This window comes from Moschus berezovskii, chromosome X (assembly GCF_049115385.1).
Source record: "Moschus berezovskii isolate FMDL1 chromosome X, NW_MosBer_1.0, whole genome shotgun sequence".
In the NCBI taxonomy this organism is placed as follows: domain Eukaryota; kingdom Metazoa; phylum Chordata; class Mammalia; order Artiodactyla; family Moschidae; genus Moschus; species Moschus berezovskii.
In genome coordinates, this window is record NC_142488.1 from 108,818,584 (window position 1) to 108,835,021 (window position 16,438).

Consider the following 16,438-nt stretch of genomic DNA (forward strand, 5'->3'; position numbering starts at 1 on the left):
TTGGATCTCCTTGCAGTCCAAGGGACTTGTAAGAGTCTTCTGCAACGCCAAAGTTCAGAAGTATCAACTCTTCAGCGCTCAGCTTTCTTTATATTCCAACTCTCACATCCATAGATGACCACTGGAGAAACCATAGCCTTGACTAGATGGACCTTTGTTGACAAAGTAATGTCTCTGCTTTTTAAGATGCTGTCTAGCTTGGTCATAACTTTCCTTCCAAGGAGTAAGCATCTTTTAATTTCATGGCTGCAGTCAGCATCTGCAGTGATTTTGGAGCCCAGAAAAATAAAGTTAGCCACTGTTTCCACTTCTCCCTATTTGCCATGAAGTGATGGGACCGGATGACTTGATCTTAGTTTTCTGAATGTTGAGCTTTAAGCCAACTTTTTCACTCTCCTCTTTCACTTTCACCAAGAGGCTTTTTAGTTCTTCACTTTCTGCCATAAGGGTGGTGCTGCTGCTACTGCTGCTGCTAAGTCACTTCAGTCGTGTTCAACTCTGTGTGACTCTATAGACGGCAGCCCATCAGGCTCCCCCGTCCCTGGGATTCTCCAGGCAAGAACACTGGAGTGGGTTGCCATTTCCTTCTCCAGTGTGTGAAAGTGAAAAGGGAAAGTGAAGTCACTCAGTCATGTCTGACTCGTAGCGACCCCATGGACTTCAGCCTACCAGGCTACCCTGTCCATGGGATTTTCTAGGCAAGAGTACTGGAGTGGCTTGCCATTGCCTTCTCCGATAAGGGTGGTATCATCTCCATATCTGAGGATACTGATATTTCTCCTGGCAATCTTGATTCCAGCTTGTGCTTCACCCAACCCAGCATTTCTCATGATGTACTCTGCGTATAAGTTAAATAAGCAGGGTGACAGTATACAGCCTTGACGTACTCCTTTTCTTATTTGGAACCAGTCTGTTGTTCCATGTCCAATTCTAACTGTTGCTTCCTGACCTGCATACAGGTTTCTCAAGAGGCAGGTCAGGTGGTCTGGTATTCCCATCTCTTTCAGAATTTTCCACAGTTTATTGTGATCCACATAGTCAATAATGCAGAAATAGATGTTTTTCTGGAACTCTCTTGCTTTTTCCATGATCCAGCAGATGTTGGCAATTTGATATCTGGTTCCTCTGCCTCTTCTAAAACCAGCTTAAACATCTGGAAGTTCATGGTTCACGTATTGCTGAAGCCGGGCTTGGAGAATTTTGAGCATGACTTTACTAGCGTGTGAGATGAGTGCAATTGTGCAGTAGTTGGAGCATTCTTTGGCATTGCCTTTCTTTGAGATTGGAATGAAAACAACTTTTCCAGTCCTGTGGCCACTGCTCAATTTTCCAAATTTGCTGACATATTGAGTACAGCACTTTCACAGCATCGTCATTCAGGATTTGAAATAGCTCAACTGGAATTCCATCACCTCCACTAGCTTTGTTCTTAGTGATGCTTATTATGGCCCACTTGACTTCACATTCCAGGATGTCTGGCTGTAGGTGAGTGATCAAACCATTGTGATTATCTGGGTCATGAAGATCTTTTTTGTACAGTTCTTCTGTGTATTCTTGCCACCTCTTCTTAATATCTTGTGCTTCTGTTTGGTCCCTACCATTTCTGTCCTTTATTGAGCCCATGATCATCCCCTGGTATTTGTTCCCACCTCTCCTAAAGGAACAGATGCTGAAAAAAAAAAACACAACAGACAAAGTGGGACCTTTGTTAGAGAAGGAAAGATTGCAATAGGACAATGTCTTTAGGAATGATCCTGGTTTATTAGGACAAGGAGGTGAGGAAGTAATTAGTAGTACATTCAACATAAAGAGGATTTGGGCTTTAGTGGGTCCGATTTTAGTCAAGGAAAATACAGATTGATGAGAAAACAAATAGGGAGGAAAGAGTATGAAGCTTTTGTTTTTCTAGTTTAAACATTTTTTTCATGTCCAAATAGGTATGCAGTGGAACTGATGAAGACCCTGATGATAAAAATGCACCATTTCGACAACGGCCGTTTTGCAAATATAAAGGACATACTGCTGATCTACTTGATCTTTCCTGGTCTAAAGTAAGAAATTCTTATTTGAATTTTGTGTTCTGTATAACTTTTTAGGATAAGAACAAATGTTTTATTTGTATGATTGTCACCATCAAGTCCAAATGTCTGTAGTTACTTTGTGGGAGTTACAAATTAGTTGAAATTTAAAAAGAGAAATGATAGATTAGGCTAATAAGAAAATGTTTATATTACTTAACAGCTTCTATCTGGATCTGTCTATATACTTATACTTCTTGCTTTTATAAAGTAGTTTTGCAAAATAACTATTCTCAGCAAAATGCATATGACTTCAGCTGCAAAGATGAAGTCTGACCTAGCCAATCAAGACTGTTTTGAAGCTAGTCTGCTACCTTCATGAAATTATTAATTTAGGTTTAACAATTATATTCTACAAATCAATGGTAAGTCTTCATTTTATGCTTTCTTTCCTTAGAGCAAGATTGTTTTAGGAGTAGGGGGCTATTTTGCCACCAATCAAATATCTTAAAAGTTTGCAAAAATTTTAAGAGATATTTTAAATTTCATTTAAGATATCTGAAACATGAATCCGTTTTTGGAATTTTTGCATTATTCAATATACTTTCTTTGTATTAAAATTTGTCACTAATCAGAATCTAATATATATTAAGAATTTGTGGGGAAAAGTAGTATTTAAAAGCCTTAAATTGGGAAAAGTCATCCGAGTTAACAAAATACTAGCAAGGATACTGAAATGCCTATATATTTTAACTATGTCAGGAGAACTTCACGTATCACAAAGATGTCACAGGTATGTATTAGGAATTCAGATTCCCAGGCGGCTCAGTGATAAAGAATCTGGCTACCAATGCAGGAGATGTGGGTTCATCCCTGGGTCAGGAAGATCCCCTGGAGAAGAGAATGGCAACCCGTGCTAGTACTCTTGCCTGGAAAATCTCATGGGCGGAGGCGCCTGGTGGGCTTCCAAAGAGTTGGACGTGACTGAGCGTTCACACACACTAGCAAGTCAGGCTTCCCTGAGCTCCAGCTTTGAGTGACTCCACTTATGAATTGCTGCTCCTCTCATATTTGTTTAGATATTATGGGCACATTTCATAACATCTTTCTCAAGCCTCCTGGAACAAGCTTGGGCCTCACCTGGTAGTCTAATTCTAAACTGAGCCCCTGTTGTACCTTTGTACTTCCCCTTCGCCCTACCCTGTATGAAATCTGTGTTGTCAGAAGATGGAAGATTAAAGTATCCTTAAATCTGATAATCCTATTCATCTTGGAGAAGAAGTACAAAGTCCCTAATTGGGAACCCTGCACTCATTTTACTGTCTTAAAACAAGCCAATATTTTTTGTGAAATGTAAAACGAACTAAAGAAATTAATTCTCCATTGACCACTCTATCAGTCAGCGTTCTCCAGGGTAACAGAACCAAGAGGAAATACATACATCAGGAGGTTTATTTTAAGAAATTTTCTCACACAGCCGTGGGGCCAAGCAAGTTTAAAATCTGTAGGGCAGGCCTTGAAAGCACAGCAGGTGTCATACTGGAGTCTTAAGGCAGAATTTATTCTCCAGAAAACCTCAGTTTTGTTCTTAAGGCCTTCATCTGTCTGTGTGCTCTTCCCTTAAACTTTCTTTTTACTTAACTATTTATGGATGTACATTTCTAGGTCTTATTGGCAATGGGATTCTAAACCCCTCAAGAGTAGGGGTCTGATTTTCTTCACTGTTGTTTCTTTCAGTATCTAGCATAGTTGATATTTATAGGGGGTTTTCTCTTTGTTGGAAATTCATTTTGTGCCAGGTAGCAAAAATTACCTTGTTAGTTCTTTTTTTTTTCTTTCTTTTTTTTAACATTTACCTTGGTAATGCTGTGAGGTGGATGCTATTTTATATAGTGGATTAGAAGACTGGGCCTCTGACCCATCCCAGATCACAAAACTAGTTATGGGTAGAACCTAGCTCTGAATCTAATTTTTCTGACTCACAAGACCATGCTTACTTCAAGAAAACTGTTTAATTTTGTTTTCTTGAACAAAAGTTATAAGTATTTATTGAACAAAAATCTCTTAGCATAATAGAACCAGTCTTAACACGTCTTCGACATCTTCACTTTTAGGGATGTCTTAGTATTTCTTTTGTATACTTAAACCAATGGACTGTTGGAAGAATTGAATAAATTCATTTTTAATGAACAGCAGACCATAGGTTTAGTTTTTATACACTTGTTATTAAATATCAGGAAATATAAAGCAAACTGTATATACTCTTCAAAACTTCTGAAACTGAGTGGACCTTGAAAATAAAAAGAATTGTTATTAGATGTTTCGAAAGTTACTGTAAATCTTTCAAAATTCTATTTTTTTTATTTTATTTTATATATTTTTGTTTTTTGGTTTTTAGATTTTTTCTTTTCTATTTTTTTAACTTGTCAAAGTTGTATTTTTGGTTGTAAAATATATCTTTATTTTAAAATAGGTATACCACATAAACGGAGAAGGCAATGGCAAGCCACTCCAGTACTCTTGCCTAGAAAATCCCATGGATGGAGGAGCCTGGTAGGCTGCAGTCCATGGGGTCGCTGGGGGTCGGACACGACTGGGCGACTTCACTTTCACTTTTCACTTTCACACATTGGAGAAGGAAATGGCAACCCACTCCAGTGTTCTTGCCTGGAGAATCCCAGGGACGGGGGAGCCTGGTGGGCTTCCGTCTATGGGGTCACACAGAGTCGGACACGACTGAAGTGACTTAGCAGCAGCAGCAGCAGCATACCACATAAAATATACTTTCGTTTTACACTGGTCCAGATAGCATATATGTATCAGTCCAGTAACATATCTGAATCCATATTTGTGCTTAGTCTTTTTACATTCAAAGATTAAAGAGTCTTTATTACTTGAAGCAAATAACAAAGCATCTCATTTTTCATAAGCGCTCTGCACAGTGGTATAATTGTTAGAGCCTGACCTAGAGCCAGACTATCCAGGTTCAAATTTCCGCTCTGCCCCTGACAAGCTGTATAGTCTTAGACAAATCATTTAACCTCTCTACCTCAGTGTTCTCATTTGCAAAAGCAGATAATAATGTGCATACCTCATAGGGTTGCTGCATAGTGCTGAGAACAATGTTTAGCATATTGTAAGTACTCAGTAAATAGCATCATTATTTCGATTTGTTTACAATCTTTACTCATGCCAAAGAATACTAAGATTTCATTTGAGTTTCCTCGTTCAGCATAACTCCTAGTTCTTCCCTTAAATAGATTTGTGTTTAGAAATTAAAGAGCCTCTGCCAGCTGGAAGCTTTTGACAAAGAGATGTTTGGTTTCTGGTGATGAGCCATCATAATGCCTAAGTCAGTTACACTACCCTCTTCTAGCTTTGACAGTTCTGAGACATTTGACAATTTCTATTCTCTAATTTTCTTGCCTGAGGTGCAGGTGCACAGTAGCTTTTCATTTCCATGCTGCTTTGGTCGGTGGTCTTTTTGAAGGCCTGTTAAGTGACAGTTAGGAAACTCATGTAAGTTAAAATTCACTAGTGTTATCAATGTGAAAATAACCGAAGCGATGCTAACTTCTAGTAGGTGCAGACTCCAACGACTGAGGCACACCCTGGTCCTCTCTTGGCATCTTGCAAATTTCTTTCAATAGAAGTAATAAGATTCATCCTCATTTCAGAATATATAATGTGAAAAAGTCTTAGAGTCAAAGGAATATGGTATTTAACTATTTGGGGAAAAATGGGATTGTCCAAGTGAATTGGATATCTTTTTGTGCTGTCTGATGCTGCATATAACAGTAATAATAATAACAAAACTATATTGAGGTACTAAAACAGAAAGTTCACTTTTATGGTGTAAATATTTTTTATATGATCATAAAATAATTACTGTCAATTTCTCCATAGAACTACTTTCTGCTTTCTTCTTCGATGGATAAAACAGTCAGATTATGGCACATTTCCAGAAGAGAATGCCTTTGTTGTTTTCAGCATATAGATTTTGTCACTGCCATTGCATTCCATCCAAGAGTAAGTGTTTACACGTTTTTTGTTATACTGTGAGGAAGGTGAGGGAACCAGGTTTTTCTGGAGGATATCCGGACTACAGGGAAAAAAAATTATTAATAGTCGTATAGTTTACAGCTACTTAATGTTTCATTCAGCTTTAGAAATAAGAAAGGAACTAAATATTGTACTAATCTACATTAGAAGAGCTGGAAATATTATAGTGTAAATATCAATATACTAGTGAAAAGTCATCCCAAGTCTTTAATAAAACCTGCAGGGTATAAATAAATAAGATATCCTGTTAAAGAGGAGAGAGGTTGGAGACAGTGGAAGAAGAAAAGACAGCAGGTAAATAAGAAAGGGAAGCATGTAGGCAGGAATAGTCAGTTGTAGGAGAGTCAGGAAGGGAAGAGACAAAGAAAAGGTTGAAAGTGGCAAAGACAAAAATTCATTACAAGATAGACTGAATTCCTGTTTCATGTCTGGAAACATTGTTAATCTTGAGATCTCCTCTTACTCATTTTCAGTGTAGAAAATCCTGTAAAAATAACAAAAAAGAAAGAAAGAAAATCCTGTAATATCTTTCCTCCAGAAGGAATTTTGTATGATTTCAAGTAAAGGAGAAAAGCCTACTATGATGGACTCCAGACCTATCTGATGCCCTTGTAAGACAGATCCACTAAATGCATAAGGCTAGAGAAGCTTTAGTTCTTTGCAGCTGTACGCACAAGGGATGTCACGCGTTGGCGCTGCTTCACCGGCTAGGTTGAAATAAGTGGAAGGCTTGAGCTGACCTTCGTTGACTTTCCCTCCCCCATGTTGGTCTATATGATTACATTTCCAATCATGTCCTCATCTCTATATGTTAATGCCCATTGTCTTTTTAATGCAGACTTTCAATTATATTCACATTTCTTTCTCTCTTTCCTCAGATTAAGAAAGAAGAATGACTTTTGTCTCTCAGTATAATTTCCCTCCCTGGGCAGGCTTAAAACATGGGCATTAATGAAGTACTTTATTAAGAACTTTTGAAAATTAAAGATGTTTAATCATATCAGTTTGACCATCAAGCTCTCGAGGCTTCTTTCTGAAAAATACCCCCATCCTGTCACCTAAGGATGCAACAGAAGAATGGATTTAGCCCTGTCAGCAACTGGGAACAAAATCCCCCACCTCTATTTTAACTATAATGTATCAGAGTGGAAAGAGAGGGGTATCAGATGGTGATAGTTATCCATGTAGAACTTTATCATTAAGGTTTCTGTTCAGTCAGCAATTTTCCTATACCTTTATTAGGTTTTATTTTAGAAACTGAAAAGCCTTATTTCTAAAACTTCTACTTAGCTGGAGAGTTTATGAGAGGGGCTAGGGAAGAATGAAGGGATGTTGACATTTTCCTTGGAAATATGACTCTATCAAATAATGTAACCTGGAAGGAAGCAGGGTTCTAAAAGAAATAGCAAAATAGAGATACTCACATATATACATATGTGTATACAAATAAAATGCTGAATTGTAAGATCAAGATAAAGTATTTTTACTTGTTCAGCACTTCTACTGGTATCCATTGAGTTGAGCCTACTATACTATATCCGTAAAAATACCTATTCTATGAAGGTTATCCTTGACAGGCTTGAGAAGTAGGCAAGAAGAATAATCTTGAGTGGAAAAGAAAATCTGTTTCATGTTTTGGCGTTCTAATTATTTTATCTTATCTTTAATTCTTATGTTACCAAAAATTAGAGCAACTTTGTGATAGGCCTGGTTTAGTTTAGAACAAGGTTTCTAAACCTTGGCACTAATGGCATCTTGGGTTGGATAATTCTTTTTTGGAGAGAGAGGGAAGGCTGTCTAATGCATTGTAGCATGTATAGCAGCATTTCTGGTCTCTGCCCACTATATGTCAGTAGCGCCCACTCCCTAAATTGTGACAATCAGAAATGTCTCCGGACATTGCTAGATGTCCCCTGTGGGGCCTGTTTGCCCCCATCTGATAATACTTGGTTGGAAATTGAAAAAAGGGTTGAGAATTTAAATAGTGGCGCGATTCTCTGCTGACAGGGTGTTGGGGTTCCAAAAATTAACTGGTTCTATGAGCTAACTAACATTAGTTACTCTTTTATCCATGTATTACATGAATCCCGAGGAAGGTATGGGCAAATGTCCCATTATAGGATAGTGTTTCCCAAAGCATGTTCCTTGAATGTGCTAGCCCTGCTAAGTGTCCCTACCTGACCCCCTGCCGACCCGCTGCAGAAAGGCAGTGATTAAAGATTCAGAACGCGCATTGACAGAGAACCCAGAATTTATCAAACTTGTTGGATCACAGAACACTTCTACACGATATTTACTCCACTGTTAACGTCTATTCTTTGGGAAAAGCAGTTTAAGGATATGATACAATGATTAGAACCTCATTTCTCAAAAATGAATATTGAGGTTTCTAATTGTTATTTTTAATGAATAAAATAATTCTTACTTTATACTTTTAAAATAAAATCTTACATATTTTAGCATTTATTTCTAATAGACTTGACATATTGATTTGTTGATTAGTTTTTCTTCATGTGGTAAAATGAAAGCTTCCTCTTTTGCCACCTTTTTAGGATGATAGGTATTTTCTAAGTGGGTCATTGGATGGAAAGCTCCGCCTTTGGAACATACCTGACAAAAAAGTGGCTTTGTGGAATGAAGTAGATGGTCAAACAAAATTGATCACAGCTGCAAATTTCTGTCAGAATGGCAAATATGCAGTGATTGGAACATATGACGGCAGGTGTATTTTCTATGATACAGAGGTAAATGACTATCTTGTATAAATTACATGCTTGAATATGTAGAAGACCCTTTTGTGGTTTGGAATAAGTTGGTGTATCCTCCCTGGGCTTTAACTGCCTTATCTGTAAATTGGGACAAATAATATTCATACCATGTTTGTGTGTGAGTTGGCTCAGTTGATCTTTGAGGTTCTAATTCTGATCTTTTTAAATTGTGGTTTCTTTTTAGCATTTGAAATACCACACACAGATACATGTCCGATCTACCAGAGGGCGCAACAAGGTTGGAAGAAAAATTACTGGCATTGAGCCTTTACCTGGAGAAAACAAGGTACTAAGTATTCAAAACCCTCTCTCTCCACACTAAATATAAACTCTGGAAAGTAAGTTCTTAATATCTTGGCTAAGAATATATTTCCTTTCTTATGGAATATTGCTTTTTCTAGTTTTGAGGTGTATTCTATATTTGTGTAACACCCTCTTTTGGTTGTACCTTAACACAGATTAAATGGTGGTATTTTTAACTTTTCCTTTGATGTGTTTTTAGATACTGGTAACCTCAAATGACTCCAGAATCAGACTATATGATCTTAGAGATTTGTCTCTGTCCATGAAGTATAAGGGTTATGTCAACAGCAGCAGCCAGATCAAAGCAAGTTTCAGGTAAATTGGCAATGAGGAATTCCCATCGAGACCAGAATATTTCTCCCCTACTCCCATTTTTCCATCAATCTATACTGAAGGGAACTGATACCTTATGTTTATATGTTTATGTATAGTGGTGTTAGTTACTTTGGGTGTTTACAACTGGTATCTCATATTATCAGTCATACAGAACTTGCCTTTTCCACCTGTTTGGTAGAGTTAGAATTGCTCCTCCTCTGCTGCTGAAGAAGCAACATCCAGAAAACTAAGTAATTTGCCTGAAGTCACACTGGTAGCCTCAGAGCCAGGATTAGAAGACTCCCAGCTCCAGAATTTGTGCTTTTGTACTTCCATGTATGCTTTCTAAGAGGAGATTTATCCCTCCACCACTCACCCTTGGCCTTTGAAGTACAGAAACTAGTAAAGCATTTTGAGACCCTAAGGCACAATGTCCTGTATACACCTTTACGTGTCATTATTATTGGAACTCTTACCTTAGGGTCTGCAGGCTCTCCTGAAATACTTACCTCTTCTTTCTTTATAGCCCTCTTTATTTCAGTCCTTTTCTTTCCAGTTCTCCGTTTTTCTTGAAGTACCCAGGAATTACCCAGTAATTTAATTAGTAAAGTATTCAGCTTCTCTCTTTTATCTCTTAAGTAGACATTCCTCCTGAGGGCTTCCCTGGTGATTCAGTGGTTTAGGATCTGCCTGCAATGCAGGAGACACAGGTTCCATCCTGGGTGGAGAAGATCCTTTGGAGAAAGAAATGGCAACCCACTCCAGTATTCTTGCCTGGGGAAATGCCATGGACAGAGGAGCCTGGCAGGCCTGGTGTCACAGAGTCGTACATGACTTAGAGACAAAGCAGCCACAACAGGCATTCCTCCCAGTGTGGGTTAACACAGCCGCAGTTACCTAGAACTTTGATGAACGTATGAATGCCACTGGCCACCCATGTCAACCCTACATCGTTAGGGCCTCTGAAGTGAGACTAGGAGTCTGTATTTCAGCAAGTTCTCTTGGATATTTTCTTAGGTGTTTCAAACTAGGAAGCTCTGATAGAGAGAAACCCCTAAAAAGCCCCACAACTTTGATTCTTTTTCTTTCTTCCCTAAATTTAGCCATGATTTTAATTACCTTGTTAGTGGCTCAGAAGATAAGTATGTTTATATCTGGAGTACTTACCATGACTTAAGCAAGTTTACTTCAGTCAGGAGAGATCGTAATGACTTTTGGGAAGGTATTAAAGGTAAGTAAATGCCCAGTTTGGTGTGTCTTTTAAATAAATAAAGTTAAAATGAAGATATAGGTAAATTTGTATAGGCATTATTTCAGAGAGAGAGTTTGGCAGTTTTAACTGCTTTCAGTTTGTATTGGCTTTGACTTTTCTATACCAAGGAAGAACTTATACTTGTGTAAAATTTGGGAAGTCATGGAATCTCAGAACTTGTATGTGGTTTTGGGTTTTTTTTTAAGAAAATAGTTTTGAGTTTTAAATAGTTCTGAGTTACTTATTTGTTCATTTTAAAGATATTTGTATATAACATACACTATTATATTTTTTCCATCTTATACTTTTTATCTTGATGTTTAGAATCAAGCTTATTAGTTATCCTAAAGTTGATTTTTTTTACAGCACATAATGCAGTTGTTACATCAGCTATCTTTGCTCCAAACCCAAGTTTGATGTTGTCTTTGGATGTGCAATCTGAAAAATCAGAAGGAAATGAAAAAGGCGAAGATGCCGAAGTGTTGGAAACCATGCCCGCTGGTGGGTACCTGTGTTTTATTTGTGTTCATGCTCTCTGATCAGCCTTTAGTAGCTTCATTGATCTATGAGTATTATGAGGTCTTCATGAATATGAAGAATATTTCTTGTATACAACATAATGGTTGCCAGATAGTCATTTCTGAATGTTTTGGTAACATAATTCTTGGAGGTTTTACTTCTCTTAAATTCACCTGGGAATTAAAAATGAAAATTTGGAAAGGTTGTCATTTTTTTATGAACAGTTTTTCTCTTTAGAGAATGCAAACAAGACATAAATATGTACACAATATATCACCTTTCTCTTCTACTACAGTATCATCTCTGTGAGGGCACAGATTTTATGTGTTTTGTTTATTGTTGTAGTGCCAGTGCCTAGCCCAGTGCTTGCCTGCATTTGGTAGATGCTGAATAAAGAATTACTGAATAAGTGAGTTAAACCAAAATGAAAGCAATGTTCTTTACTCTTGCCACAAATTTATAGCTTCTCATAGATACCTCTTGGGTTTACCAAAAAGTTTGTTTGAGTTTTTTGGCCAAATGAAGTTTTTGGCCAACCCAATATCTCCAAGCCTGTAGTAAGGCTTTAACAATGAATAGTACTTTCAGTTACATAAAACGCTCAGATTAGAAAGTGAAAAGAAACCATCAAGTAATAGTGAGTGCCAATTATATAAAAATGATTTTCCTGTTAATTCTTAAGAACAAGGTAACGCCACATGAATTTGGACCAATTGTTAACAAAAACAGTTTGTGTTGTTTTAGTCAATTGCAGAATATTTTAGTAAATGCGTTTTCTCACTTGAGAAACTACACCAGGTCTTGAAGAGTGTTATAAAGACACAACAATACATACAGTGTGCCAAGAGTGCTTCTAAAATTATTTGAATATTTAAAAGTTCTCAAGCATGTTTATTTAATCTCAAGCAGTTTCCCTTGTGGTATTGTTTGCACTCTACACTGCACTAAATGCACTATTTCTTCTGTCTGTGAAGCAAAATTTTGATACCAAAGACAAGCTTCAGTCTAGCACTTCTTTCAATTACATGATTTCAACTCAGAATTATTACACCTTTACTAAATGCCTGTTTGGAAATATTTTTTTTCATTTTGTTCCCTCGCAGTCAAATCCTGTTTCTGTCTTCTAAATTAAGTCGTTTGGTTGGGTTTTTTCTTTTCTTTTTGTCCAATGATTCCTTTTTCCACCCTGTACATTTCCCCTACACATTGCACAGAAAATTCTAGCTTTTTAAACTATTTGAGGAAAAATGGAGAGTACTTTTTTCAAACTTCTCAAAACTGCACCATATTTACATTGTTCAGTTACTACTTCGCTGGGTCCTTTTTAAAGAGGCACAACTTTGGATCATACTCAGATTTGTGTTTGCTGTTTTCTACCTGTGTAGGTATATTCTAAGAATACTCTCAAACCCAGGGTATGAGATCATAATGTATATCTGATTGCCCTCCTCTTGATTCCTGACATATTTGACTATTTAAGCTTCCATTTTCTTCATGTTTAAAATGGTAATAATACCACATTGATAAGGTTTTGATATGGGCAGAAGACCTGAATGACATTTCTCCAAAGAAGACATACAGATGGCCAACAGGTACATGAAAAAATGTTCCATATCACTAATTCTTAGAGAAATGCAAACCAAAAGTACAGTACACACACACACACACACACACACACACACACACTGGACTATTACTCACCCATTAAAAAGAATGAAATAATGCCACTTGCAGCAACATGGATGGACCTAACGATTATATTAAGTGAATTAAGTCAGACAGACAAAGATAAGTATGATGCTATTTATATATGAAATCTAAAAAATAGTACCAATGAACTTACAAAACAGAAACAGACTCACAGACATAGAAAACAAACTTACAGTTACCAAAAAGGAAGAGGAGAGGTTGAAATTATGAGTATGGGATTAACAGATGCACACTTCTGCTGCTGCTAAGTCACTTCAGTCGTGTCCGACTCTGTGCAACCCCATAGACGGCAGCCCACCAGGCTCCCCCATCCCTGGGATTCTCCAGGCAAGAACACTGGAGTGGGTTGCCATTTCCTTCTCCAGTGCATGAAAGTGAAAGGTGAAAGTGAAGTCGCTCAGTCGTGTCCAACTTTTAGCGACCCCATGGACTGCAGCCTGCCGGGCTTCTCTGTCCATGGGGTTTTCTGGGCAAGAGTAATGGTGTAGGTTGCCGTACCTTCTTACAGGGGATCTTCCCAATCCAGGGGTCAAACCCATGTCTCTTACGTCTACCTGCATTGGCAAGTGGGTCCTGTACCACTAGAGCCACGTGGGAAGCTCATGTACATATTGATGTACCTCCAAGTATATACATGTCTCAATCACTTTTCTGTACATCTGAAACTAACACAATATTGTAAATCAACTATACTTCAATTTCAAAAAGATACAGCTGAAAACTAAAAAAAGAAACAAGGTTGTGATAAGAATTAAAGATAACACATGCGTCTAGCAAAATGCCTGGCGTGTGATAGATATTATCGTCTTCATTATATAGTATCTTATAAAGCACTTTTATATTTATATATATATGATGATTTCTTTTCTTCTCCTGCCTCTCTGATATCTGTCAGTTGTTTGCTGCTGCTTCTGCTGCCTGATGGTACTTTGAGATAAACGCAAAGTGTATTAGGAATGTTCAAAGGCTTAGCATATGTTTTTAGCAAATCTAAGTGAAACCATTTGGTCCAACTCATCCTGTACACAACTTTCCATTTAAAGTTTGGATTATCTGCTTCCTTACAAATCAGCATTTCTTAAGTCTACAATTTTTGCCTGTGCATAATTGTTAACACTGAATTTTGTTTGTTAAATGTTTTTACCGGCAAACATAAGAGGTAAGCATTTTTGCCATTCAGCATAGCTACATAGTTCTTCAGTATGGACTGGCAAGGCAAAAGGTGCTGTCAGCATTCACAGAGCAATCATGTATACCTCACTTCATGGCAGCTGCAGTATGTCTGCTGTACAGTAAGCCTTACTGTCAGTCTCATTAGTGAACTCTGTTAGCAGAAGACTTGCCCAGCTGATCCCATCTTGCCAACTCTCCAGTCCTGGGGCTGAATAGCACACTAGCCTCTTGCTGTGAGGGCTTCTCTGATGGCCCAGACAGTAAAGAATCTGCCTGCAATGCAGGAGACCCAGGTTCAATCCCTGGGTCAGGAAGATTCCCCTGGAGGAAGGCACAGCAACACGTTGCAGTATTCTTCTTGCCTGAAGAATCCTGTGGACAGATGAGCCTAGTGAGCTGTACTCCATCGGGTCGCAAAGAGTCGGGCACGACTTAAGTGACTAACACAGACACATACTCTTGCCATGAAATGAAGAATTAGACAATTTAGAGGCCTTGGCTGCCTGGGACTGAATCCAGGCATCCAGGCCCCAAGGGACCATAATCTCCCTATGCCAGGAAGAGAGCAGCTCAGACCAGGTAAAGTGGAATTGAGCCTCGAGAGGAGAGATACAGAAGGATGAAAGGATTACGGGAGCAAGCCAGGAAATAGCCTGAAAAGGCGCGAGAGGTTCTTCCCACCCCAGAGCTGGAGGGTCATGGGCATGTGACAGGCTTGTGGCAGCAGACTTCATATTCCTTTAAAATCAATGAAAAACTTTTTTTTTATCCTTTTAAGGTATTATGAAGACAGACAACACAGAAGTTCTTCTCTCTGCTGACTTCACTGGAGCAATCAAAGTGTTTATTAACAAAAGGAAAAATGTATCTTAATTTGAAATGACATTTAAAATAAACATATCAGTAAGTTTCTCTATGTACCAGGACTGAAAAAAATCCTAGTGTTTCAGGTTAACATCCTTTTTTTAAAAATTTTATTGGAAGTTGTTCAAATATAATATATTTTGTGAGAGGCAATGTTAATGATACAGTAAACCCTAGACTGATAGACTAGAAAGGAATGTAGCTGGAATAACATTGCCAAACGTTAGGCTTTACATTTTGTTACGTTTGTGTTATATAATTATGAACATGCACAGGTTTCTGCATGAAAATATATTAATATATTAATCACATGTGTGTGCCTTTTGGTTACATGCACTAAATCTAACAGAGTTAAATTATTTCAGTGGCTCTTTTGTTGAGGAGGAGTGTCTTGTTTCTAGCTTAAATAATTTCTTTGCACAAAATTTCATTTTTAAGAGAAGTGGTATCTTTTGACTGAGTTATTGTTTTAAAAATGTTATATAGGTTTTCAATAGGTCAACAGCCATGTGTAAATGGTTTTTATACATTTCTCAATTTGGGGATGATTTTTTTTGTGTGTGTGGTCTAAATTGTGGACTTAAGATTCTTTTCTTTGTATGTGTATATATAATTTTTTTTTTGCCACACTGGAGCACAATGTTTCTATGTAAAGAATTCTTTTCATTCTTTATCCATGAGCACCAGGCTTTGCTCACTTAAAAAAAATTAAGCCGCATTAAGGAGTGAGTCTTCTTTTTTACAATAATGTAAAAATGAATTGTTTACATTTTTTTAAAGCATTGTAGTTTTAAAAATTAAGCTGTTTTGTTTTGTGTTGTTCAATTTGGAAGCCTTTGTAAATATTGATATAATGTACCAATGAAATAACATCTGGGGTTGATGGGACCCTGATAATGTTGTTGATGGTTAGCATATGTTTCTGAAAATTAAATATGTATTATTAAAAGTTGGTGGCCAAAAGTTGTTAAACATGTGACTTTATTTTCCAATGACTTCAGTAACTTGAGAAATGTAAGAAAATAAAAGTCTTGTTATATCATTTGATTTTTACCAAGCAGAGATCAAATTTTGGACCCCTAAATTATAATGCATTAGCTATACCAGTTCAGTTCGGTCGCTCAGTCGTGTCCGACGCTCTGCGACTCCATGAATCACAGCACGCCAGGCCTCCCTGTCCATCACCAACTCCCGGAGTTCACTCAAACTCTGGAGTGGCTTGCCATTGCCTTCTCTGTTACATAGATTAGGGGAACAATATCTGAGTATAGCATACAGGTTTGTCAAGTAGGTTCTGAGCCATTTGGTGGAACCGACTTGAAGATAGAGTCTGGGGTAAATGCGTAGTACATTAACATAGCTTAAGACCAACATTTCCATAAGAAAATGCATTGGTTAACTCAAGATTTGAGAATAGTTAACTTTAGGTGAAACCAGGTGTCATTATGGCAACA

The 16,438-nt window shown here is 37.6% G+C and overlaps 1 protein-coding gene across 1 annotated transcript in view; it reads left to right on the forward strand.

Annotated features, from left to right (window-relative positions):
- LOC129535269 (WD repeat-containing protein 44) overlaps nucleotides 1–16,212 on the forward strand; it is a 90,915-nt gene extending 74,703 nt beyond the window's left edge. Inside the window, exons 13-20 of the mRNA XM_055393961.2 lie at nucleotides 1,938–2,051; nucleotides 5,925–6,047; nucleotides 8,633–8,824; nucleotides 9,033–9,134; nucleotides 9,351–9,466; nucleotides 10,570–10,697; nucleotides 11,085–11,219; nucleotides 14,899–16,212. Coding sequence (XP_055249936.2) covers nucleotides 1,938–2,051; nucleotides 5,925–6,047; nucleotides 8,633–8,824; nucleotides 9,033–9,134; nucleotides 9,351–9,466; nucleotides 10,570–10,697; nucleotides 11,085–11,219; nucleotides 14,899–14,993 — 1,005 coding nt within the window. The 3' untranslated portion in view covers nucleotides 14,994–16,212. The remainder of the gene's footprint in view (nucleotides 1–1,937; nucleotides 2,052–5,924; nucleotides 6,048–8,632; nucleotides 8,825–9,032; nucleotides 9,135–9,350; nucleotides 9,467–10,569; nucleotides 10,698–11,084; nucleotides 11,220–14,898) is intronic.
- Nucleotides 16,213–16,438: the final 226 nt, after the last annotated feature.